Source organism: Capricornis sumatraensis, chromosome 2 (assembly GCF_032405125.1).
Source record: "Capricornis sumatraensis isolate serow.1 chromosome 2, serow.2, whole genome shotgun sequence".
In the NCBI taxonomy this organism is placed as follows: Eukaryota; Metazoa; Chordata; class Mammalia; order Artiodactyla; family Bovidae; genus Capricornis; species Capricornis sumatraensis.
In genome coordinates, this window is record NC_091070.1 from 212692374 (window position 1) to 212718200 (window position 25827).

Consider the following 25827-nt stretch of genomic DNA (forward strand, 5'->3'; position numbering starts at 1 on the left):
CTACCTACTCCCTAAATATTTTTCGGTCTCCTCAGGTTTTTCTCTTCACAGAGTTTTTGTAATTTAAGATTTCCTTGGAAATTCTGCGTTTTGTGAATATTTCCATTTTATTAGTATGTTGCCCATACTCTTCTTTTATAATTGGCATATCTCCTTAATTTTATCATCCAGTCTCTATGTATATATATCTTCTCTCTTTATTTCTTGAGGACCCCAGTGAGAAGTTTTTCTTTTACTGGTCTCTTCAGTTAACTTTTCTCTGCTTTTACCTTTATTAAGTTTATTGTCCCTTCTGTCCTTAATCTTGTTTGGTCATTCTCTTTGTCATGTTTTTAGTTTGAGCTCTCGTTTCACTTATTTCTTTTTTATTTAGTAATGAATACGGCTATTAATTTTCCCTTAAACACAGCTTTGGCCTAGTATCATTATCATTATTATAAATAATCTGTATTGATTGATAGCCTTTGTTTCCTCTTTGAACTCTAGAACTTACTTAGGAAAGGATTTCATACATTTTCAGCTGACTGGGAATTTTTCTTTAGTCTTTTATTATTGATTTCTAGTTTATTTGCACTGTGAATAGAAATGGGTCCTGGCAGTTTTTGCTTTGTAGAGTCATTTACAGAGAGTTCTTTTGGCCCAGTATAGAGGCCATTTCTGTAATATTCCTTGGGCACTTGTGAGGAAGGTTCTGTTCCGTGTTTGCAGATCACAAAGTTTCATATAACATATACCCACTCATAGAATTCTAGAGATCTTTTTTAATCTTTATTTACTTTTGCCATCAGGTTAGTGTTTTTTATCCAACTCTTATGTTTTCTAAAATGGTTTATTTTGTCTGTTTCAGTGCTTTGGGCCAAATGTATCATAGCTGTCATATCTTCATTTTGGAATGTGCACATCACCCATTTTTTAAATGTTACCTTTGGATTTTGGCTTTTGTCTTGCCTCACTGGGTCTCTAGTAATTGAATTTTCATTTTAAAAGCACTGAAACTAGCAGTGACGACACCGAAAGAAAAGAGAGTAAAAGAGCATTTTTCAACAAAAATTCTATTTCTTACTCAAGGTCCTATTAAATAATAACCCAATATTAAGCATAGAAATGATGCATCTACTTGGTAATGGGTTTCCCACCTTTATTATTTTTCGAAAGTCCAAACCTTTTAAAGGCTTATTCAAGGTCAAGATCCTTGAGCACAACCTGGTAACTGCTTCCAAAGGGAGAAGGCACTTCACGTCCCTCGTTTACCTGGGTGATTGACAGTGATGAGATCCAATCACCATACACTTTTTTAATCCTCATTTGGGACACTGAGAAGAAAATTCTCCAAGAGAAACCTTCTGATGTAACATGTAAACCTAATTTTCCAGAGTGAGAGAGATTAGATGTTTGTTGAACTCTGCACACTCCTTTTCCCTGCCTTTATTGCAACAAGTCTGAATTATCCCTTGGGATAGAAGGCTGAGCTTTACAGGACCAAGTTTCTGTTCTATTTGTCACCTCTATTTGTCAGTTTATCGCCTCTGTCTCTCTAGGTGTGAAAGGAAATGTTTGGATAGCTGTTCAGGGGTCTCTTGGCCTGAAAAAAACGGGGGGGATCATTAAGAGCCTGTTATGATATGATAACACCCAAGGGTCTAATACTAGTATTAAAACTAATTCTTTGTAGTTTGCATTTTCCTTCACCAGTAGTTCTCAAACCCCGGCTGCACCTTAGGATTACCCAGGGAGCTTTGAGAACCTGTGTTGCACCGGGTGCCCATCACCAGATAAACAGGATCCCTTGGGGCCTGAGCACTGGTGGACTGAAACACTCTTCTAATTTGAAGTCTGAGCTGTCTTGGCCCTTTTCCTTATTTTTGACTGTTCTGAGTCTCTTTAAAGTGTATCTTTCCCCAAAATGAGGGTTATATTTTTCTAAGATGGATTAACCTGTATACATTTATTATCATAAATGATGTTTTTCCTCTTCCCCCCCTTTTTAGCATCTTATTTTACATTTCTCCTCTTTATGATTCCTTGTTGTTTCCTTTGAATTCCATTTTTTTGCTAAATTGACTGCTTTGCTTTTTCCCCTTTGGTAATTTTGAAGATAAGCTACTTTATAGCCTATTACTAATTACACTTAACATCTTTAAAGACACGCTCTAACCTATATTTCTCTAATTAACCACAGCAACCATATAACAGAACTTCTTGCAAAATGAGAAAATTAGCATATCTCCTTGCTTCAAACTTTATACTTTACATCAGAATAATCTGCATTACTTTACCCTGGGGTTTGGGCAGGAATAATATCTTTTATGTTCTTTTCCAACAAATATTTGTTACACTTGCATTCTGTTTTCCATGTTTATAGCAATTATTTAGATTATTTACTATATGCTTTATTTGCTTATTGCCATTTTTTTTTTCATTTTTTATTAACCATAACGTTCCCATACTTGAGTTCTGCATTTTGATTCATCTCTTGGTTGGGTAGAAAACATCTTCAAGTGTTTTTTTTTTTTATATATATATAGTATATGGATAATATATTTTTTCGAGGTCTTTGATACTGGAAGCAGTTTCTGTTGTCTTTGCTGTTTAACAATTTGGCTTGGTCATACCCTTTTCTATTCTAAATTATTCAGGAACAGATCTGCACTGTGTCTAACAGACATGTGTTGAGGATCACGGCATAGTGTTTTTTCCTTGTTTCCAGAGCTGACACAGGTGTCCGCTTTACAGACTTTGGTCAGTTCTTTTGGTTGGGTCTTGGAACAGGATCAGGATATGAGGCATATATACTCACGTCACCATCTTTTCAGATGGTTTAGTTGCTCAGTCATGTTTGACTCTTGCGACTCCATGGACTTGTAGCCCACCAGGCTCCTCCATCAATGGAATTTCCCAGGCAAGAATACTGAAGTGGGTTACCATTTTCTTCTCCAGGGGATTTTCCCAATGCAGGGACCAAACCTGCATCTCCTGCTTGGCAGGTGGATTCTTTACCACTGAGCCACCCTGGAAACCCATTTTTAGATGATATCAACCATTAAATACTCATTGATTCATTCAGCAAATATTGATTGAGCACAGATAATGTACCAGGCATTGTGGCAGCCCTGGGGATTCAGAGGAATCAAACAGACAAGATTTCTGCACTCACGGAGTACATATGTGTGTGTTGGGGAGAGGGAAGGACAAAACATCAAGAAACTAGTGAACAAGATCATTTCGAAGAGTGAGAGGATAAGCTACCATATAGAGCTGCTAAAAGTGGTGCTCCTGGAGATTTACCACTTGGCAGCTCTGGATAAAGGGTATAAGGAAAGTATGTGGTAGCGTGATGGAGTGGGGACGGGGACTCAGCAGGCATTAATTAAATTCTCTGCGGCAAATGCATGTGTGCTCATGCTGTCAGTGCCTCTGAAATTGTAGAGCTTTTCTTTGCTTTTGGTCTACCTTGATGTTGTTCTTCTAGTAGGCAAGCCGTGTGGTTTTTGCACTCTCTCTGTCGTCAGGTAGCGGGCTCCGTTGGTTTCATACTCCTCATTATGTGTATTATGCTCCCAGCTGGACTGCCACAAAGCTATGGGTGGGATAGCTGTGTTGGGGGACATCTGTGTCCAGCCTAGAGCTTCTAGTTCAGGGCTGATATAATGCTTGGGGTCAACAGATCTTTAGCAGATTCTAAGAATACCCTCAAGGACTCATCTGTTAGACTTGTGAGCAATACTGTTCTCTTACTGGGAGGCGGTGTTGCTGGGTGGCTAAGGGCTTGGCCCCTGGAGTCAGGTGGATTTGAACTAGCAAGGATTTGCATGGATTGGAACTTGCTGCTACCATCTACTCGCTGTGTGAGCCTGGCAAGTTACCTAATCTCTGTGAGCTGCAGTGTCTTTTATCTTTAAGTGAGGTTATGGCCTTCTCTCCCCTTGGCTCAAACTTTCCATACCTATAAATACAGAGATTACAGGGATGAGACTGAATGTGTCCTAGGGACCAGTTTCACTTTGCTAAATTTGATGGGAGGGTTTGAGTAGCAGGTTGGAAAAGTAACACCCAGTGCAGAAAAGGGAAAGGTGGGTAGCCAGGGAAAGGAAGGAGAAACTCAACAGAAGGAATCGCCAGTTCCTTTGTTTTGTGTTATTTTTTATTTTGCAAACATGATTTTAATATTATTTTTCACTTTCACTTCATTATAATTAATAAGTCAAATAACATACTTTAATTTCAATATTATTAATATCCAACATCACTATAAATATTATAAAGGCATTTAAATTTTTGTCCATATTAGTTTTTACCTTCTTTACACTTTATATATTTAAAAATGTTTCAATGACCGTATATCATTTTTGTAATCAGAAATATCAAATGTTGCTTTCACATTGAAAAATATCACCCCCAAACCTTTTATCCTAATACAGTTTTTATTTGGGGGCTCATGTCCAGTCTTTACCCATATATATGTAAATATTTATTAGCTATAATCCAAAGTGTGCATATAATTTTATGATGTACTGTTTGACTTTAAAATTCTTAACATTGTTCCTTCTACAGGATCATATTTATCACTTTAATGATTGCATTCAAATCGCACCACATTATAGGCTATAATTTACCTCACAGTATTGGGCTGACATGTAGGTTGCTCACATTTTTTCCTCTATAATAAAATTATGTCACTGTAAACATCTTTGTCCATGTGGCTCCTTTTCTTTTGAATTAAGTCCTGGAGATTATGGAGTCAGACTATTTGAATAGTTTTGTGGCTGTTGATAAGAGCTCATTCACTCCCTTCCAGAAGAACTATATCAACCTTACTGTGCAGCTGGCAAGAAATACATATGAGTTTCCATGAAGCCTCAGCAATATGAGTTGTTCATTTTTCCCCCTAGGGAAATGGACTGCGTTTTCACATTAATTCTGTTTTCTCTCATATGAATCCTCTGAGCATATTCTTTGCTCATCTTGGTGATGTTCTTGCATAAGTTACAAAAGCTCTAATTCGGTATTGAGAGTTGCTCTTTGGCATATTTGTTGCAACATTTTTTTCACGCTATTATTTTCCTTTTTAATATTGGTTTAGTGTTTATGTTTCCATTTATGACACTTTCTTTTGCCTCAGGCTTACTCTTAGAGTCTATTAGTTACGGGCATGACAAGGGTTTAAAATCAAGATTTTTCAGAAGAGTCGATCCTTGGAAAGTAGGTGGGGCTTCAAGATAAGGCGCTGTTCCCTCTCTCTGCCAGTTTCTTCCAAAGCTCTGGTCTCTGAAAGATGGCGCCTACTGGGCACCTCCTTAGCATAGTTTTGTAGCTTCCCAGTTGCCAGAATCCCCAGGGCACAATCATTTCCCCACTGAGAATGTTTAAAGGACAGAAATGGAGTGGCACTATCTCTACCCTGGCTACCACTCAGGGGATCACCACCAGCTAAGAGGAACCAGGCACTGGGACTCCACTTCAGCTTAAATGGTGGTTTTTCCCCAACATGAGGGACTGAGAGCAGGCAGACACTCCTGGGATGGGCTCACCGCAAGGGCAGGAAGGCCAGGAGGAGAGCAACTCCGCCTTGACCACAGTGTGCCAGAGGGACCCTTCCCAGCACCACACGCAGCATGGAACCCAGCACATCTGCTGCCTAGAGCTCAGAGCCCAGCCAGTCCAGCCCAACCCTCCGGTCACCTTTTCTCTCTATTGCTTTTAAATTAAGGACATCCCCCCTGCCTGCCCTCAGTGGCCCGGGCACAGCGCCAGGGATGCTCACTGACCTCCATGGCTCTTCTCTTGCAGTTTCCTGCTTCTTCAACTTCACCAGTCCCTCTGGGGTCGTCCTGTCGCCCAACTACCCGGAGGACTACGGCAACCACCTCCACTGTGTCTGGCTCATCCTCGCCCGGCCCGAGAGCCGCATCCACTTGGCCTTCAATGACATCGACGTAGAGCCTCAGTTTGACTTCCTGGTCATCAAGGATGGGGCCACGGCTGAGGCCCCTGTCCTGGGCACCTTCTCAGGAAACCAGCTCCCCTCCTCCATTACCAGCAGTGGCCACGTGGCCCGTCTCGAGTTCCAGACTGACCACTCCACGGGGAAGAGAGGCTTCAACATCACCTTCACCAGTGAGTCTGCCCTGTGGCCCCCACTGACCGTCCCTCTGAGGATGTCCAGTGCAGGGCATAGGCCAGTGGTGATGTGGGTGGACCAGTTCCAAGGACTGCAAAGCCAGGCATGGGGCTCCAGAATGACAGGAAAAACAGAAAGCACTCTTTTTTGTGGCTTCACTCACTTTTGAGCCTTTATTTCTAATAGATGTGCCATGTAACGTGAAAGGAGCCTGGGGCTCCATTTCTCCTCCCCACCCTCCCCCTCCTAGAAGGCCCAGCTAGAATCAGGAAGGGCCCCGCCGTCTTCCCCTGGTTACTGACGCCTCTCTGCTGTCCTCCTCCAAGTCCTTGGACGCCTTCTTGCTGCCAACTTCACGTATTCCCCATGAGGCCGCTCACACTTTGCTTTGCCAATTCCTATCCCCACCGTCAAATCAGAAACAAGGGCCTGGAACAGTGTTTCTGTTTGGCTCTGAGACTCATTTGAGCCCACTTTGGGGGCATTTCCTCCTGGACCCAGTCCCAAAGTTGTCACCTCTGGTTTTAACCCTGGGCCCCTTCTCTAGAAGCAGATTGAAGCAGTGATTCTTGTCGTTTCTGTGTCTCGGAGGGTTAGGGGTGAAGGCAGAAGTTTGGACTCTGGAAACAGCAAGCTGCCAGAGGTAGCAAGAGGCACTAAGCAGGATAGAATCAGCTCCAGACCCGATGAACTTGGCCAATGGAAAATTGTCAGATGGGGGCTGAAGCTGGGTCCCCCTGAGCAATTAACCAGATGCTTTCCCAGAGGTTGCTTATGAAATGCAAGTCCCCAAGTCAAGCCCTGCCCCGGGTGCACAGCACACCCAGAGCTGGTCCCTTTGGCACTTCCTAATAGAACTTATCTCCACCCAGCCCTACTTGGCATAGAGGTCTTGCTTCCTTGTCCCACCTGTCCCTAGAGTCTAGCTGAGCTGAAGACCATAGGTGCCAAGGGGGGATCTTTGGAGACCCCAGATTCCAAGGGACCACTGAAGCTAGAATGTGTCTCTGGTGTTTCCCTCAACACCTTCCTCGGGACACTGGACTGGATTAGAGACTGTCCATCTTCTCAGGGGCACCTCTCCCAGGGCACTCTTCTTCCCATCACCTGTGAGCAGGAGGAAACACAGCCCAGTCCTATCTTCCCCAGTCTTCACAGTCTAGCGCTGCAGCACTGGCTTCAGACAATCTGTCCTCATCCCCACTTTCCCATGAGATCATGAGCTCTGGAAAGATAGGGATATGTATTACTTATCTCTCTCTCCCTTCTGCCCAGCATGGGGTCTGGTAGGTCATGAGGATCAGTAAATGTTTATTGAGTGGGAAGATTCATGAACGGCTAAATGATCTTTCCTCCCCTTGGTGGGAGTGGGAAGATGAGTAAGAGCTGTCCCAGGGAAGCCTACTTACCCAGGATGGGGAGGACCAAGGACCCTACAGGCTCAAAGCAGTATGGGTACACTGATGGAGGACCTGGGCGGCGGGGGAAGGGGAAGAATCTCATAGTCTCCAAGGAAAACCAAATCCTAGTAGGTCCCCACTTTCCAAGAGAGAAGCGAATCCTGAGTTCTTGGGAGAAAGAGGCAGAAAACAGCAAACCTAACCTGAGGATCAAACTCTTACCCTGCATTCCTCTCTAATATTCCTCCACCATGTAAAAGTGATACACATCCAATATGTCAACAGTCAAAAACAGGCCAGTTCAAGGAAGAAGTGCTGACCTCCACCTCAGATCCCCCTCACCCAGAGATGAACACTGTAACAAACATCAGATAATTTTTTGTGCATTTACACAGACAGAGCTGGATTGTTGTTTTTCAGCTGCTGAGTCGTATCTGACTCTTTGTGACCCCATGGACTTCCCTGTCTTTCACTGTTTCCCAGAGTTTGCTCAAACTCATGTCCATTGAGTCGGTGATGCCACCCAACCGTCTCACCCTGTCGTCCCCTTCTCCTCCTATCCTCAGGCTTTTGCAGCATGAAGGCATTTTCCCAGTGAGTCAGCTCTTCACATCAGGTGGCCAAAGTATTGGAGTTTCAGCTTCAACATCAGTCCTTTCAATGAATATTAAGGGTTGGTTTTGTTTAGGATGGACTGGTTTGATTTCCTTACTGTCCGAGGGACAAAATCTGGGCCCCATTCCAGCCCTGCTGAGTCAAAATGTCTAAGGAAGGACGCCCTAGAATCTTCATTTTTCACAGGCTTCTGAGATGATTCTGTTGCAGCTAGTGCAACCACAGTCGTGAGCAAGTGTTCATGAACTAGTGTTCTCCCCCACAGCGTGTGCGTCTCCTTGGCCACGTCCCAACAACAATCATCTGGGCAGAGTTGGAATGTGCCCAGTGTCAGGAAGCTCCCCACCCCCAGACAGCACTCTCCACAGCTGGAGAGCTCTCAGGGCTTCCCTTCACGCTAACATGAAATCCTTCTCCCTGTAACAAGGCTCAGAGATCCCACTTCCACCCCCAGAGCTCCTTAGAGTAAACTGACCCTTTTTTCTAAATGTCAGGGCAAGCTCATGGTCATAGTTCCTGATAAGCAAAGTTTGGGAGACAGAAGTCTAGGCTTACTTAAACTGCACTTCAGAGGGAAGGGGGACTGCATCGGGGCTCAGCAGGGATCTCATGGTCATCTCCATGTCAGATGCTCCTGCAGCCCAGCCTCTGTAGGAAGGATTGCCAGGTCTGCCTCCAGCTAGATGATCTGACAGCTTCCGTGGCTGCTCCTGTTTCTGACTGTGCAGGTGTTTCAGTCACTAGGGAATCTCAGAGGGCTCCACACTGAGTTCTTTAAAACGGCCCATGCCCAGGCAGCTGTGGAGCCTGGTCTTCACTGGAGAGGCCCTGTCCTTAAAACAGCCAGGATGCAAATAGGGTGTAGCCTCAGACTTGACTGTGAGAACTGGGCACCCCTGATGGAGGAAGGTGGGGAACAGGAAGAAAGAAGGGAACCCAGACTTAAAGAGGACTCACCACCTGTCACGTGCTGCACCCAGCATTTTCCACTTGTGAATGCAAACCAACTTTCACGTTCCTGCTATCTCAGAATGACCCAACCAGTGAAGGATGATCTCTATTTTATAGGTCAGGAAACAGAGGCTCAGAAAGATGATATCAGTTGCCCGGAACCATGTAACTAATAAGAGGCAGAACCTGATTAACCCCACAAGCGTTCTGACTCTTTCCTCTCCACCCGCCAACTGTATGATCAACCACGTGGGTGGAGTGAGAGGCGGCCTGAGGCAAGAAAGTGAAGGGAATGGCTTCAGACAGCATTGACCCCAGGGCACGTGCTTTATGGTACTCGATGTCTATTACTGTCACAGGATTTAGAGTCCAGCTCACCTGCAACATAAGTGATCCCCTAACTGTCTGAAGTTAGGGACACATAGAATGGATTCAACACTGAGGACACAGATCTACTCTTTTACCATGTTGAGCCTCAGTTTCTTCATCTGTAAAGTGGGGTAATAATACCTATTTCACGGAATTGATATTTGATATTGATGAACTGAGAGGACAAACAGCCCGCTGCCTGACCTATAAGTGTGCTTTAGAATGAAGTTGGACTAGGTGCTCAGGAAGGAAGGGTATCAAGTTCAACAAGACCTGATTTACACCCAGTGTGGTCTAGGCAGACAGCTCTCCCCCAGCATGCCAGTCTCTTGGGGAAGCAGGGCGAGTCTAGGGTTGACCTTCACAATGAAGCTTCTTTTGGTTGGGAGTCCATCTGCACACCAGCTCTGTCTCTTCACATCCTTGACCTTCCTCCGCACAGCCTTCCGACACAATGAGTGCCCTGATCCTGGCGTCCCAGTGAATGGCAAGCGGTTCGGTGACAGCCTCCAGCTGGGCAGCTCCATCTCTTTCCTCTGCGATGAAGGCTTCCTCGGGACTCAGGGCTCAGAGACCATCACTTGTGTCCTGAAGGAAGGCAGTGTGGTCTGGAACAGCGCGGTGCTACGGTGCGAAGGTGCGTGCCTGTGGGCGGGAGGGGAGGAGGGGGCGGAGCTGGAGCTGGAGACGCTGAGGTGGGGGGGACCGAGCAGCCCGAAACCCCGGGGTCCTCCTCTCCCGGGACTGAGGACCAACCTCTCACCCTCACCCTGGATTGGCCGAGTCTTTCTAGAACAACATTGCACCGAAAATTGAGTTATAACCAGAGATTAAACTGGAGAAACGCTGCATCCAGACTGTCAGGCATCAAAAAACACCTCTTCTTTCAACTGGGAATGCTCTCAATACCACAATGGTTAGGAGCCCTGCTCGCAGCTCCCGCCCAGGGAGCGCCACCAGCCTGAAGCAGCCTGGCAGTGCTGTGAGTCTGCGTGTCTTTCAAAATGCCTGCCACTCTTTCTGTCTCCACACGCTAGTTTCCCTCAATTCCCTAGGATGTCTCCCAGGCTTAGCCTTGGTGCCCCTGTTAAACACTGCCTTGATATCTTTGTAGTCAATCTCCAAGAGGCTAGGGGCAGGCCAGCCAGAAAAAAAAAGAAAAGAAAAGAAAACACAGCTTGAAGCAGGCACAGGATTGTGGTGGTGTCTCCTCAGTCCTGCCTTGCCACGCAGACAGGTTTTGACTCAATTTCAGAGACCAGCCATCTGGTCTACCCAGCTTCAGTCATGGAACACATGAATAAAGCTTCTTGACTTGTGCACCAAGCACAACACCTGGCACAGAACAGGCCCTTGATAAATACTTGTGAACAACGGATGAAAAGTGCATCTCCCACAGAGTCCTTGAAGGCAGTGATGGTGTCCAAGGAGGAGGCAAGGGCTGTGGCCCCTTCCTTCTGGGAGCCAGAAAGCTTCTTCCTCTCATCTCACATGATGGACAGAGGGTGAGACCTAAGGGACCTCTCCATACCCAGTCCCCAGACCCAACTCTGAGCACCCCAGCCAGCAAGAGGGAAGGTGGGAGCCCAAAGAATGGGGCGTGCCTTAAAGGGAGCATAGCCCCAGAGCTGACAGGCGGGGGGCCGGGAGATGCCCAAGAGCACAGAGCCTGCAGCAGAGGGTCTGGCATCAAGGTGGGGCCTTCAGGTCAGAAGGACCTGCGCTGGAACCATGGCAAGCTGCCGTTCCCCTCTGAATCTCTGTTGTTTATTTTCAGCTGGAAAAAAAAGTGGGGAGATGATAAGATGTGCATGTAAAGTGTAGTTCCCAGCATAGGCTGAGCTCCTAGTGTAAGTGTTGGCCATGCTCCTGCTGGCTGGTAAGCTCCCTGAGGTTAGGGAACCTTCCTCAGCCTTGTATCCCCACAGCTGGCTTATTATGGTCTGACATCCGCTAGGTGCTCAGTCAACACTGGCTGATGAATCACTGACTGAATGAATGACCTTTTAACTAGGCTAGAGCCTCCCTAATGGCCTCCAGAGCCCTGACTCTCGTCAGACTGCCTTGTGTCTTCTCCCTGAAACTTACCCACTGAGTCACCCCGGGGGGTAAGTGACTTGACTTCTCCGTGCCTCAATTGCTCTATCTGTAAAGTGCAATTAAGAAGGGGAGCCCCTCCCAGGGTGGTCATGAGCAGAGAGGCAGTGCTCCGTCAGTGTTGGCAGCGAGCATGATTTTCACCTGATGTTAACCATTTCTTCACCAGGCCCAGCAGAATAGCAGTCCACTTTGGGGAGCATGTGGTGGGTTCCTCCTTCCAGGTGCCTGTCCTGCTCATGACACAGACAGGTGCCGTCCTGCCCTCACAGCCCCCCATCCCCGTCCACAACGCCCCCTCTGCCATTTTGCCCAGTGAGTGAGCTCTTTTGGAAACAGCGTAAGCTTTGGTGTCAGAGAAGCATGAAACTCTCGTCTTTGCCCCCGCCCAGCTGTGGACCTGATGGGTTGGGTAACTCCCTCCCTGGCAGCAGGGGGATAAACACAAGTGTCTGATGATGGTCTTTGGGAACAAGACAGAGTCCAGGGTCTGGGGGCTTATTGGTCTGGGGTCTTGCCTTCCCTTTAGGCTAGGCCCCTCATTCTCCATTGTGCTCCTCAACCTCCTCTCTTGAATTTTCCTCCGGTCCGTCTCGCCCAGGACATCTTCCCTGCTGTCTCCTGTTCACCTGGTCTCTCTTCTCTCCGGGTTCCCTTGTCCCTCTTAAACCAGCAGCAGAGAACTCTATCAGACACTGGGCCTCACCATGGCTACATTTTCTTTACCGGTTCCCTGGGGCTTGGTCCTCTTCCCCCACCAAGACTGTGGGAGTTCTGGGGCAGAAGCCCAGACTCCAGTACCCCTGAGCCTGTGGGGCCTCAGTCCCAGTGGGGCTGACACCCCTGAGAGGCAGCCTTCTCTCCACCACTCACTCTCCTGAATCAGCTGCTCCTAGAGCACAGTTCTGCCGGAGCAGTGAGCTACTCCAGACCACGGGTGAATGCCCAAGAGAACCCGGCCTTCATTCGTGGACCTTGAAGCGGATTACTGTTTCACAGACAGAGTCTTAATTTTGAAATTACAGTTGTCTTGTTCATTCTGTCCCTGGGGAGGGAAACGCTTAGGGTTGGGGACAGTGGGCAACCAGAAATAAGGGGCAGTCTGGTGGAAAGAGGCTGACTTGGCACCAGGGAGAGTCTGCTCAGTCTTCCTAGAATTATGGGCATTTGATGCCACCATGGTTTTCGGGGACCTGGGGAGCAGCAGATCAGAGGGCCAGGGTGAGAGCCGGACACCGCCTAGGTTGGCCAAGTCTGGACTTGAAACCGTGGAGCACACCGGGTAAGAAGCCCCTGGAATCTGGCCCTCCTTGGCACTTTTCCCTCCTGTGCTGAGTCTTGGAAGAACCCTGCTTTGTAACCAGCATCTTTGTCTTTCCGTTTTTTCTAGTTTTGTTTTTGATTAAGTATCCCCACCTTGTGGACAATTAAACGTGGAAGCTAATGGTCTTTTTAAAAGTCTTTTAATATATGCTGAGAGCCTCTTAGCTTTTGAGAGGCTGTAATAGGACAAGGGAGAAAATGGCTTCTTCTCCTAAATTTAGAAAGAAGGATGATCATCTGGCTGATATAAAGCAGAAGTCAGTCGGCAAACTTTTTCTTAAAGGGCCAGCTAGGAAGTGTTTTCAGCTTTGAGGGCCCTAAGGTCTCAGCTCAACTCTGCCATCATTATGGGAAAGCAGCTTTGACAAAACAGGAATGAAGGGGTCGGCTTTGGTCCCTGGGCTGTAGTTTGCTGACCCTTGATCTACAGAACAGAGGACATAGGGGATCCGTGTGTTTAAAATCAGAAGTTTCCTAGGAAAGACTTCCAAGTAGTGACGCAGCCGCAAAGGAGCATCTGGTTCTCACCCGCACGCTCATCTCTTCCTCTCTCTTGTAAGCAGGGACCGATTCTTACAGCACTATGATAGGTGTTTAGAGGTGTCACCTCATATTGGCCATGTACTAGTCTAGGAAGTAGGTGTTGTAATTGTCCCATTAAAGCACAAAGAAGCTAAGTCACTTGCCCAGGGTCCTTCCAGCTTGTAAGTGAGAGAACCAGAATCCAAATCCAGGTTCTTGGCTACCCCGTTACTGTATCTTTCCTGAGTTACATGACTAGAGAGAAGGTGATCTCAAACTTGTTTGTAAAAGACTTAAAAGCGTCTACAAACAGGATGAAAAGCAGCTTTTCTACTTTCCATAGCCCAGTAGAAAATTAAAACAAAAGGAAACATATTGCCTATCGCAAAGACAAAGAAAGCAAGACACACGGAAGCCTCGTAAGCTGACAGCGTAAAAGATGGCAGCAGCAGGACAAAACCTATCAGTTACGATAATAAAGGCAATTAAACTCCCTATTAGAAGACGAAGACTCTCAAACTGGGTTTTCAAAAATATGCTGTTTAAAAGACATGCACGGGGGAAGAGGAGATAAATTATCTGCAGTAAGTATGTATTTTCGTGTTTAAACTCATACTTGATGGTTGTAAAAAATTTAAATGCTACACGAGTGCAATAAAGTTAAAGTGGAAATATTCATTTCCTAGGCCCACATCCCCGCGCAAAATGGCCTATTAGTTTTGTGTAGACACGTCTACGTTTTTTTTTTCCTATCTGTATGTAAAATTCATGTGTTCATTTTATACTTAAAAAAAAATTCTTATAAAAAAAAGAAAAATCCCTTCTCCCCACTCCCACAAGAGGGAACTAAGTGATGGTGGTAAGTCATCTGGGCCTCTAAGGAAGGAGGGTAGTTATTGAGTTTCTAACAATGTTTCATTAAATCTTCTCGCTACTCTTGTTGAGAAAGATTATCATTCTCTATGCATGAGGAATCTGCACAGCAGCAAGGTGAGCTGACTTGCCTGAGATCGCCCAGCTAGTAATAATCGAGCAGTTATTATGCGCTAAATACTAGGCCAGGTGCTCTACAAACACTGTTCTGTTACGTCCTCCTGACAACCACGGGGGAGGCACTGTTAGGATCCTTACTTCACAACTGAGCAAACTGAAGCACAGAGTGGGCGCGGAACTTGCCCAAGGCCACACAGCTCAGTGAACGGGAGGATGAGAATCCCAGTCCAGATATTCTGATGCCAGAGCAATGGCTTTGAACCACCAAATGCAGTCTGTTTGACTCCAGAGTTCGCTCTCCTTTTGTTTGACCACAGAATGGTGGAGGATGAGTGGTGAGGGATTCAGGGGCCATGGGGAGGCAAGGTTGGAGGGAATCGAGGAAAAGGCTTCCACAGCTGCTAGAGAGTCACACGGAGAGCCCTGTGAGGGCAGTGCTCAGGGTCGGCATTCTCGAGTCCACCCTCAGTGGTTAGAAACGCAGGCTCTGGAGCCAGACTCAGTTCAGTTCAGTTCAGTTCAGTCGCTCAGTCATGTCTGACTCTTTGCGACCCCATGAATCGCAGCATGCCAGGCCTCCCTGTCCATCACCAACTCCTGGAGTTCACCCAAACTCATGTGCATCGAGTCGGTGATGCCATCCAGCCATCTCATCCTCTGTCATCCCCTTCTCCTCCTGCCCCCAATCCCTCCCAGCATAAGGGTCTTTTCCAATGAGTCAACTCTTCTCATGAGGTGGCCAAAGTATTGGAGTTTCAGCCTCAGCATCAGTCCTTCCAATGAACACCCAGGACTGGTCTCCTTTAGAATGGACTGGTCAGATCTCCTTGCGAATCCAGCAAGGAGACCCAACCAGACTTCCCAAGTGTAAATCCTGGCTCTGTCACTATTCTGCTGTGTGTTTCTAGACTAGTTACCTAAGCCTTCTGTTCCCATTTCCTCAACTTGGAAATGAGGCTGAGACCAGCACCCACCCTAAACTCTGCTGTGAGGGTGAACACCCAGGAAGAGCAGAGCGCACATCGCTTGGCGGCTGGCGCCCTGTGAGGGCTCAGTGAGCCCGAGTTTCTGGGGTCCCTCTACTCCATCCCCATCCCAGGTGCTCTTCTCCCCGGAGCATCTGAGGTCAGGAGAGGTGGGGCCTCCCTCCCAGGGGACCCCAGCCCCTCGTCGGAAGCCCAGCGTGTTAGCCATCTCGTGCTGCCATAGCAACATACCACAAGCCAGGTGATGTAAACAACAGAAATGTGTTTTCTCACGGTTCTGGCTGCTGGAAGTCCAAGATCAAGGTGCCAGCAGGGCTGGCCGCTGTCTCCCGACTCCTCTCTCCTTAGCTGGCAGATGGCCGCCGTCTTGCTCTGTCCTCACGCACCCTTTTTCTCTGTGTGCGTGCATTCCTTCCCTTCTTCTAAGGACAGCAGTCCTTTTGGATCAGGGCCCAACCTTGTGAGCTCATTTCACTGTCATTGTGTCCTTCAAGTCCCATCTCCAAAACCAGTCACATGGGAGTTAAGATTTCAACCTATGACTTTGCAGGGTCCTAATGCAGTATTTTATTCCTTCCATCAAGAATGTATTGAGCACCTACTCTGTACTGGGCACTGGGATAAGGCACTGGGTCCCTCTTATTGCTGAATCCTTCTCCCTGTTCAAGGCAGAACCCTTTCCTCGTTTTTTTTTTGTTGTTTTTTTTTTTGTCTTTTCCTTGTATGCATGTGTGTGTGCCTGTGTGTATATCCTTCTTTTCAGCCTAACATTTTGTTAAAAGGAAGAAGGGCTATCTTCTTTCTTTTTAAGTTTTATTTTATTTGTTTATTTGGCTGCGTTGAATCTTAGTTAACAGCACGCAAGATCGTGGTTGCATCATACAGGATCTTTTCAATGAGGCACACAGACTCTCTGGTTGTGGTGCTCAGGCTTGGTGGCTGCAGTGCCTGGGTTTCACTGCTCTGTAACATGTGGGATCTTAGTTCCCCAGCCAGGGATCAAACCTGTGTCCCCTCATTGCACAGAGGATTCCTTACCATTGGGAAATCAGGGAAGTCATCAGCCTAACATTTTTAATGGAAAATTTCAAACACAGAGAGTAATATAGTGAACCCCATGTGCCCATAACCCAGCTGCAGCAATTATAAACTCGTGGCCTATTTCATTTCATTCATACCCCAGAGTTACCAGCGTCTCCCACCATTACCCTCCTCTGGGATTATTGTGAAGCAAATTTCAGGCATAATGTGTAATCAACAACACTTTAGTGTGTATCTCTAATAGATGGAAAGAACACTAAAACAGAACTTCAGTACTATTATCTTTAACATTATGGAGCTAGTTATTTAATACAATCAAGTGTCCTTGATTCTGTAGCTAAACTTTCTCTCACAGCATTTTAAGTCAGAACCCTGGTGAGGTTTATGCGTTACCATTGGCTGATGCTCCTTGAGTCCTCTGTAGGGGGCAGCCCCACTCCCTTCTGGTATTTTTGTTGAGGAAGGCAGGTTGTTTACCCTGAGGAGTCTCCTGCAGTCTGAATTCTGGCGATTATGTCCCTAGGAGACTGTTTAACATGATCCTCTCTCTCTCTTACATTTCCTTTAGTTGGCAGTAAGATCTAGAAGCCTAATCAGATTCAGGTTCTGGTTTTTGGCCAAAACGTTTTATAAGCAGGCCTCTGCGCCTCCATCAGAGGCATGTAATGTCTAGTTGTTACTCTTTGGGTGATATTATTAATAGGAGACATCAACGATCATAGCCTAGAGATTACAAAATAGTAGCATTTTATCTCTTCTGTTATATGCAGAAACGCTTACAGAAAACTTGCCCCCAACAACTATTTGGTTACCCTGAGGTATAGTTGATAAAGGAAATACAGGAGAAATACTTAATTATTTTCCTTTATTTACCACTTTTAATCTTAATGGGTTGACTCTAGCAGCTTCCTAAGTTGAAAAAATGTTAATATCTTTCCAATCCGAAGGATTTAAACATACTGTGTGCATTTAAATCCTCTCTGCTCAACCCTCAAATCGTCCCGTTGGCCAGAGGGAGCGTTTTGAAATTGGCCCAAACTCATCCTGTACATTTTCTGTCCCTGACCTACAATCAGCTATTTCTCCAAGGAGTCCTGGTTCCTTTTAGTGAGAAATGATATTTAGAATCTGGGCACTGGCAGTGCTTATTACCATTGAGTAGGTCCTTGTTTCTAAGCCTTTTCAACAAACAGAGCTAAGAAATATTTTTTAAACGCTAAAATGCATCATGGGTTCATTTCATTTCAAATGTAAGTGCATTTTTCTTTTTCATTGAACTTCCTTGATATCATAGCTGTGTCTACGTTCATTCTTGCTGGGAATCCAAGTTCCCAACACCAATATAGCTTCCCATCCCCTGATATACACCCGAGTCTCAGAATTGTGAAAGCAATGCCGCAGACAGCTGTATGATTATTGAAAATTGTTTTCGTGCTTTTCCTTCCAATTCTTCTTGTCTCTACGTCCTACTAGGGATAGACTATCAAATTACTGTGTTTTAAAAATCTCTTTAGTTTCTGTATGTATAATTATGCTACCAACTGATGCAGTATTCTGTTCATTCACTGTACACCGCTGTTAAGTTTTGAGAAATTGCTTATCAAATTTAAATCTTTTTATTGTGGTATAGTTGCTTGCCAATGTTGCGTTAGGTCCTGCTGTACAAAGAAGTGAATCAGTTGTATGTATACATATCTATATCCCCGCCTTCTTGAGTCCTCCTCCTACCAACCCCCATCCCACCCACCTAGGTCACCGCAGAGCCCCAAGCTGAGCTCTCTGCGCTATACTGCTGGTTCCCACTAGTTTATGCCTGCTAGTGCATATATGTCCGTTTCTGTCTCACAAATCACCCCCTCCCCTTCCTACCCCCCGTCCACAATCTGCTCTCTACATCTGCATCTTTATTCCGTCCTGCAGACAGGTTCATCGGTACCATCTGTCCAGATTCCACATGTCGTCTTTCACTTACGTGAAATATTGACATAGTTCCAAAGCGAAACCTCTGAAAGGAGGCATATTCTAAGAAAGTCCTGCTTCAATCCCTTTCCTTTCTACCCCAACCCCCTCCCTCCATCCACAGGTCATTTTTCGTCTTTGGGTTTTGCACTTTCATTGATCATTAAGGTGAGTAAATGTGTGTGTGTCTCCTACCCTTGTCTTAGGCCAATGGAATCATACTGCACCCTTGCTTTTACCACGGTATCTTGCTTTTATTCACTTAATAAAATATCCTGGGGACTACTCCATGATGTTACATATAATATTCCTCATTCTTGTCTCATAACTGCATAAATAGTCCCTTTTTGTTGATTACTCCAATTCATTCAGTCAGCTCCCTATCACTGAACATTTGGGCTTGTTTCCATTCTTTGGCTGTTATAAATAGTGCTGCCTTACATAGCCTGGTACATATATATGTCCTTTCATATTTTTGCCAGTGTATCTTTAGGATGGTTGGCTCAGACAGTAAAGAGTCTGCCTGTAATGTAGGAGACCCAGGTTTGATCCCTGAGTCAGGAAGATCCCCTAGAGAAGGAAATGGCAATCCACTCCAGTATTCTTGCCTGGAAAATCCCGTAGATGGAGGAGCCTGGCAGACTAGTCTGTGGAGTTGCAAAGATTCAGACTTGACTGAGAAACACACACACACACACACACATCTCTGAGATAGAGTTCTAGAAGTCGAGTTGCTAGGTGAGAGAATAAAAGGCTGAATTCTGCTAGATGCTACCAAATTTCCCTGGTTAGGGATTGTGCTCTTTTGCGTGTCTAGCTGCAGAGTACTAGAATTCCTGCTTTTCCTCAACTTCATGTGTTGTCAGACCTTGCCTTTTCCCTACTTGAGGGATGAGAAATAATTTCTCAGTGTAGTTTTGATTTGTATCTTCTTGGTAAGAGCGAGGTTAAATCTTCTGAAATGTTAAAGAGACACTGTACTTAGGAATCCTCCCCTCCCTCTCCCTGCCTAGCAACTGCCACCTTGGGATATGAAGATGAACTAGAGAGAATGAAGGACTGAATGAATGGAGAGATTGTTTGCCAAGCACCTAAAGCAGAGAAGAGAGGTCTTAGCCAAAGTCATAAAACAGTATAGCAGAGAAAGAGAACAAAATAGTGACCATTAAAGAAAAGGCTTGAGCTTCCCTCTCTGGCGAGTGGAGGTTGGGCTCTGTTGATGTGTACCACTGAATCAAGAGTGGCCCTGGCAGGCAATAGTGGCTCTGTGATCTCTGGCTTCCCGCAAAGCAAGTGAGGACGTCACAGTCCAGCCACCAAAGAGGCTGGGCCTGTGATGAATGGAAGCCAAGAGGGAGTCCCCGCTCTCTCCTGAGACTCATTACCTGCCTGGGGACCCAGGCATATAGCAGGAGGCAGGCCCCTCCCCTCCTCCAAGGGGTCTCACAAGTCCATTGGGAAAGCAGAGGACAACACTAGTCATTCCAGCGACATGAATGGATGGGTTTTGAAAACGGGTGACCCAGGAAATAATAATACCTATGGGCAATTTGCTCTTTCAGCGTTTGATAGAGGTGCTGTGTAATTTCTTGTTTTCTCCAAGCCTCAACTGCCTGGTAATGGGATAATAATCCCTGCCTATAAAATCAGGATAATAATGGTTTTATCTACCTTTTAGTGTTGCAGTTGTCAGGAGGATAATCCACATTAAGCCCAACACATAGTAAACTCAATTCCAGGGAGCTCATACCAGTTGGCTGTGGCTGTCATGCTGTTGTGTGCTGCAGGGGAATTTGGAGACAGAAAATTTGAAGTTAACTGGTGGCTCAGTTGGTAAAGAATCTGCCTGCCATGTGGGAGACCTGGGTTCGATTCCTGGGTTGGGAAGATCCCCTGGAGAAGGAAACCCGCTTCAGTATTTCGGCCTGGAGAATTCCTTGACAAAGGAGCCTGGCAGACTATAGTCCATGAGGTTGCAAAGAGTCGGAGATGACTACTGAGCGACTTTCACTTTCCTGCTCTAACTCTGTTAGCTCTTAACTACTCTCTTAGCCTCAGTTTTTCCTCTGTAAAATGGGGATGATTTCATGAATGGTGTGCACATTTAAATAAGATAATACACGTAAAAGCAGTTAGTATCCTAAATCAGCAGTATGAGTTGTCTACTATTAACCTCATAATTCGTCTTCTTCTTTATCTTCTTTGTTAAGTGAACTTTCTAATGTAATTTACTATGAAGAATGCCTGATGGTTATTTTAAATTTCTCCGAAGGGTTCTAGAACTGAGAGAGGAAAGGTGTGGTACATTTGGCTATTAGTTTATGAGTCTGACTACTTGGGGAAATCTGCAAAAACTTGCAAAGATAGGAGTGTTGTGTAGCTCTTTATCCCCTTTCCTTTCCAGTCTTGTTTAGCACATTTTGGCAGCTGGTAACACCATGGTAAGGGGAGCCTAAGGAAGCAAAGTTTCTTTTAAAACGAGGAGGCAGTTTAGGGTAAAGTCTCTGGATTTATGCTGTCTTCCTGGGTCTGAATCCAAGCTCTGCTACTTGCTAATCCTAGTTAGTTAGCAAAGCCTAGTTACTCAATCTCCTTAAGGCTCCGCTTTCTTAGCTGTAAGATAGAGAGAAGTGTTTGTGTTTGTGAAGAGTGGACATAGCCTGAAGCTCAGCGTGTAACACTCAGTCCGTGGCCGCGATGGTGGCAGTGGGAGCAGCTTTGGGGCTGGTCGTGATCAACACCCTCATCATCGGTCCCAGGGAGGGAGGTGTCTTATCAGGGTGGTTGATGTTAGACTGTGCTACCAGATAAACCCAGAATCTCAGTGGCTTAAAGACAGGCTACGCAGGCTACATGTGTAATGGGGTCGTGGGACTCTACTCCTCAAGGTCACTTCCGTCTAGACCCTCACTTTCACAGGCACAGCTGCACATCCCACGCTGGCTCTTCATGTTCCCACATGGACATGACACACATCATTTCTGCCCTCGATTGATTGGTCAAGGTGGTCACGTGACCTTGCCTAACCCAAAGGGTGGACCATGAAGTCCAACCATGTGGCCTGAAGGTGGAGCTCTGGACTAGCTCTAATCACCATCTCAGGGCCAAGGGTCTGATTGCGGGAAAAGGCAGGAGTGATGGGAAAGGTGGGAGAGAGTGGGAAGACAGATGGAGAGAGACTGGGGGCTGAGATGACAGGTTTGCAAGCTCAGAGCCAGCTGTGACGTGTGCCTGGAACCTGTGGGCCTGTGGTTTACCTGCCTGACTGAGAGCATGCTTCCATCCACTCATTTATTCATTCAAGCAGCGGTCACTCAGTGTTACACCCATCTTCCAAGCACGAGGCTAGGGGCTGGGGACTCCGAGTTGTTCAAGACAAATAACACGGCCCCCGCCCTTAGGGAACTCACGGTGGAGTGGACTGTGCGAGGCTCTGAGCTGAGCCTGGGGCTCCGACCGCGGTCCAGGGCCAGCGCTGTGTGTGCAGGGCGGGAGCCAGGCTCAGGCCTCTGTCAGAGGCCTGATAACTGAGTGAAGAACAAAGAACCAGTATGACCCAATATTAGCTGTACTTCAACCCTTCTAGAATGGCAGAGGACTTTGTTTAAAGGATTCTTTTCATTCCTCCCCTCCAGCCCTTCATAAAATTCCAAGTGATGTAACTGGACATTTCCATAAAAGTCCCAAAAGACAGAACTCACAGTTTAGATGGTTTATGTAATTCTCCATTAATAAAAAAAAAAAATACTTGCTGGCAGACACATTTTATAGAGAGACTTTTCTTTATTCACTGTTCCCCCAAGAAAACTGCCTGTCTCCCTTCTTCCCCAGCTCCCTGTGGCGGTCATCTGACTTCCCCCAGTGGCACCATCCTGTCTCCTGGTTGGCCTGGCTTCTACAAGGATGCCCTGAGCTGTGCCTGGGTGATTGAAGCCCAGCCAGGCTACCCCATCAAAATCACCTTCGACAGGTGCCTATAACCACAGCCTGGGCGGTGGGGGTGAGGGGTGATAGCTCTGCTGTGGGGGGGCCGGGACGCTGGGATGGGTGGGGGACCAGCACCGATGCCGCAAGGTCAACAGGTCAGAGGGCACTGGAGCAGATGCTCTGGGCAGGGACAGGCTGCACTGGCTTTGCTCTTGGCCTTGGTTCAGAAGTGGGGTTTGTGCTGTTTAGGGGACTGTTAGCATCTGAGGACCATTACCCTGACATTTTCGGTGTGGGAAGGTGATCTTCCTCACCTCTGACCCAAATCCTGCTCATGCGGCCCACTTCTACTCCCAGCCTGGTTGTGTCCCTCTGGTGGGGAAAGCAGCCACCCAAGTATGAATGTAAACTTCTTCTAGACAAAGCTTCCATGGCCCAGAAGAGCAGTTGCAAACTTTACTGTGAAGGGCCACATAGAAAATATTTTAGATTTTATGGGACACTTGCAGATATCTGTTGCATAGTCTTTGCTTTAAAAAAAAAAAAAGTCTTTATAAATGCAAAAACCATTCTTGACCCTTAGGCCATACAAAAACAGACTGTAGACCAGATTTGGCCCTGGGGCTGTAGCTGGCTGACTCCTGGCCTGGAACATTCTGACTCCCATGAGCCAAGGCACTGTGCCTCTAGCTCTGAAGATGGGTCACTGCCCAGGCCGCAGAGAAGACTGGGAGAGCTGCGTCCAACCACAGGAGAAGAAGGAGGAAAGTTCAACACAGAAGGGAGGGTTCTCCCGCATCTCCAGTGAAAGTGTTCAGATTATATTAAGATACCCCAACCTGCCAAAACCCAGTTGTTCTGATGCCCTGGGTCAAGCAGGGCCTCTTGTCATTTGCAAATTAATGAGCCTTGGGTTTCTGAAGAAGTCTTCGTCTCCATCTTCGACAGATTTAAAACCGAGGTCAACTACGACACCCTGGAAGTGCGAGATGGAAGGACGTACTCGGCGCCCTTGATTGGGGTTTACCACGGCACCCAGGTCCCCCAGTTCCTCATCAGCACCAGCAACCACCTCTACCTCCTCTTCTCCACCGACAAGAGCCACTCGGACATCGGCTTCCAGCTCCGCTATGAGAGTGAGTCTCAGGGCGGCAGTGATGGGGCCAGCTGGGTGCCGGGGAGGACTCAGGGCTGAGCTCCGGCGGGAGGACTCAGGGCTGAGCTCCGGCGGGAGGACTCAGGGCTGATCTCCGGCGGGAGGACTCAGGGCTGAGCTCCGGCGGGAGGACCCGCTCTGCCATGTCCCCAGGGCGGTTCTCAGTTAGGCTGCGCTCCTCAGGAGGTCCTCCTTGCTCTCAGCATCTCTCAGAGCTCAATGTCAGAAAGAATGAAAGGTCCCCTTCTGTGTGCAGATGACTGGGCGCCAGCCTGCTGGGCACCCCGGGAACAGAGTGCTTGACGGATGGTGATGTTGAAGTGAGATGTCATCTCACTCTCCGTCACCCTCTCCCATCGCCTGCGTTCATCGCTGGTGCCTCAATTGAAAGAGATTTTTTCTTTTTTTTTTTTTTTTGGTCAAGATAAAGCTGATATATCCGCATTAATATCAGACAAAGTCAATTTTATTTTATTTTTTAAAACTTTTTTCTCTTTCATGGGGATGTAGCCGATTAACAATGTGCGATAGTCTCAGGTGAACAGCAAAGGGACTCTGCCATACATACACACATATCCATTCTGAAAGAGACTGTTGATTGAGTTCTTTGCAGACCACTGCAGAAAGTTATGGCTGAGAGCACCAGGAGGAGGGTTGTTTTCTTATCCGTGATCCTATCTGTAACCCTTAGCATGGTGTCCAAGCCATGTGTGTCTCTTCGCTGATGTTTGCTGAATGGATGATGAGCAAACGAATCATTGCAGCCAACTGGTTGTCCCTGACAGATGGGTCTTCAGATACCCTCACCCAGTACCGACAGCCACATTTGCGGAGGGGGCAGATGACAGCTCCAGCCTTCTCTCAGCTAGGACTCTCTCTCCCTCCCTTTGTGAGTCAGCTGGGGTCCCCCTGTGGTTGCAGGGAACTGTCTGTTCCAGCCGTGGGCTCTCTTTTCCAGCTATCACACTGCAGTCAGACCACTGTCTGGATCCAGGGATCCCCGTCAACGGGCAACGTCATGGGAACGACTTCTACGTGGGTGCCCTGGTGACCTTCAGCTGCGACTCAGGCTACACACTGAGCGACGGCGAGCCCCTGGAGTGTGAGCCCAACTTCCAGTGGAGTCGGGCCCTGCCCAGCTGTGAAGGTGAGCCTCACCAGGAGGGGGCGCTAAAGTAGAGGAGCCTTTTCTGCGGTGAAAACCCAGGCACGGACTCCAAGACCCTCTGTCAGTGAGGAGTGGGAGGTTCGAACAAGGGAGGGGCTAGGATCCTAGGGGGATACTGGGGGAAGCTCCCGGGGCCACCTCAGTCTTTCAGGGTCCTCTCTCCCTCCTCTCCAGCTCTCTGTGGTGGCTTCATTCAAGGCTCCAGTGGGACCATCTTGTCACCAGGGTTCCCGGACTTCTACCCCAACAACTTGAACTGCACCTGGATTATTGAAACATCACATGGCAAGGGTGAGTGTTTAGGCCCATGGCAGGCACTGGGATGCGACGCGGCCAGGGCCCTACGGTCCCCACATCCGACGGCCTCCACGAGGCTCCCCCTCTGCAGTGACCTCTGAGCTTAGCCTGGATTTTTCTCACCAACCAGAAAACTCTCAGAACATTCCTATCTCTTCGAATCACAGAACTCATCCTCTAGCAAATATTTTTCAAACCTAAAAATCTCCATTCTGCAAGAGATCTTAGAGAATACCAGCTCTCAAAACCTACTTAATGAGGGAATCTTCTCTATATTACAAGATGGCGGCACACCTTCTGCGCAAACACCCCCGGTGGTAGAGAGGTGGCCAGCCCACTCAGCAGAGGGCTACCTGTTCTCGTTTTCTGATCGACCTGACCCCTCCTGATAACCTGAGACTGAGTGCTTTATACCGAGTGCTGACAGAACGTAGGCTGCTTCTGCTCCCTGCCCCTCACACCCAATCTTCAGATACTGTCTGGAGCCATCTTCCTCTCACAGAGCTCACAGTGTTCCTCAGATGAGTGTCTTTATGTATGTCTTTCACCAGTCAGGCCTCTTGCTCCACCTTCCCTGACATAAATGACCCTTGGGAGCCCAAGTTCAAAGTAAGATGCTGGCTATAAATAAACATCAATTAATATACTCTTTTATTCAGCAAATATTTTTTGTTTTGGTTTTTCTGGGGGGAGGCAGGCTTAAAACAACAGAAATTTATTCTTTGCACAGTTCAGAAGTCCAGAAATCCAAAATCAAGGAGCTGGTTCCTCCTGGAGCCTCTAAGTGAGAAACTGTCCCCTGCTTCTCTTCTAGTATCTGGTGACTGCCAGCAGTCCATAGTGTTCCTTGGCTGGGAGACACATTATTCCAGTCTCTATTCAGCAAATATTGATTGAATGCCCCC

General features: G+C 46.9%; 1 protein-coding gene across 2 annotated transcripts in view; it reads left to right on the forward strand.

Annotated features, from left to right (window-relative positions):
• Window positions 1–25827, forward strand: part of CSMD2 (CUB and Sushi multiple domains 2) — a 678038-nt gene that overhangs the window by 434820 nt on the left and 217391 nt on the right. For both annotated transcript variants that reach the window (XM_068966215.1, XM_068966217.1), the window contains exons 14-19: window positions 5788–6114; window positions 9896–10090; window positions 22206–22344; window positions 23250–23437; window positions 24416–24604; window positions 24800–24916. In XM_068966215.1, coding sequence (XP_068822316.1) covers window positions 5788–6114; window positions 9896–10090; window positions 22206–22344; window positions 23250–23437; window positions 24416–24604; window positions 24800–24916 — 1155 coding nt within the window. The remainder of the gene's footprint in view (window positions 1–5787; window positions 6115–9895; window positions 10091–22205; window positions 22345–23249; window positions 23438–24415; window positions 24605–24799; window positions 24917–25827) is intronic.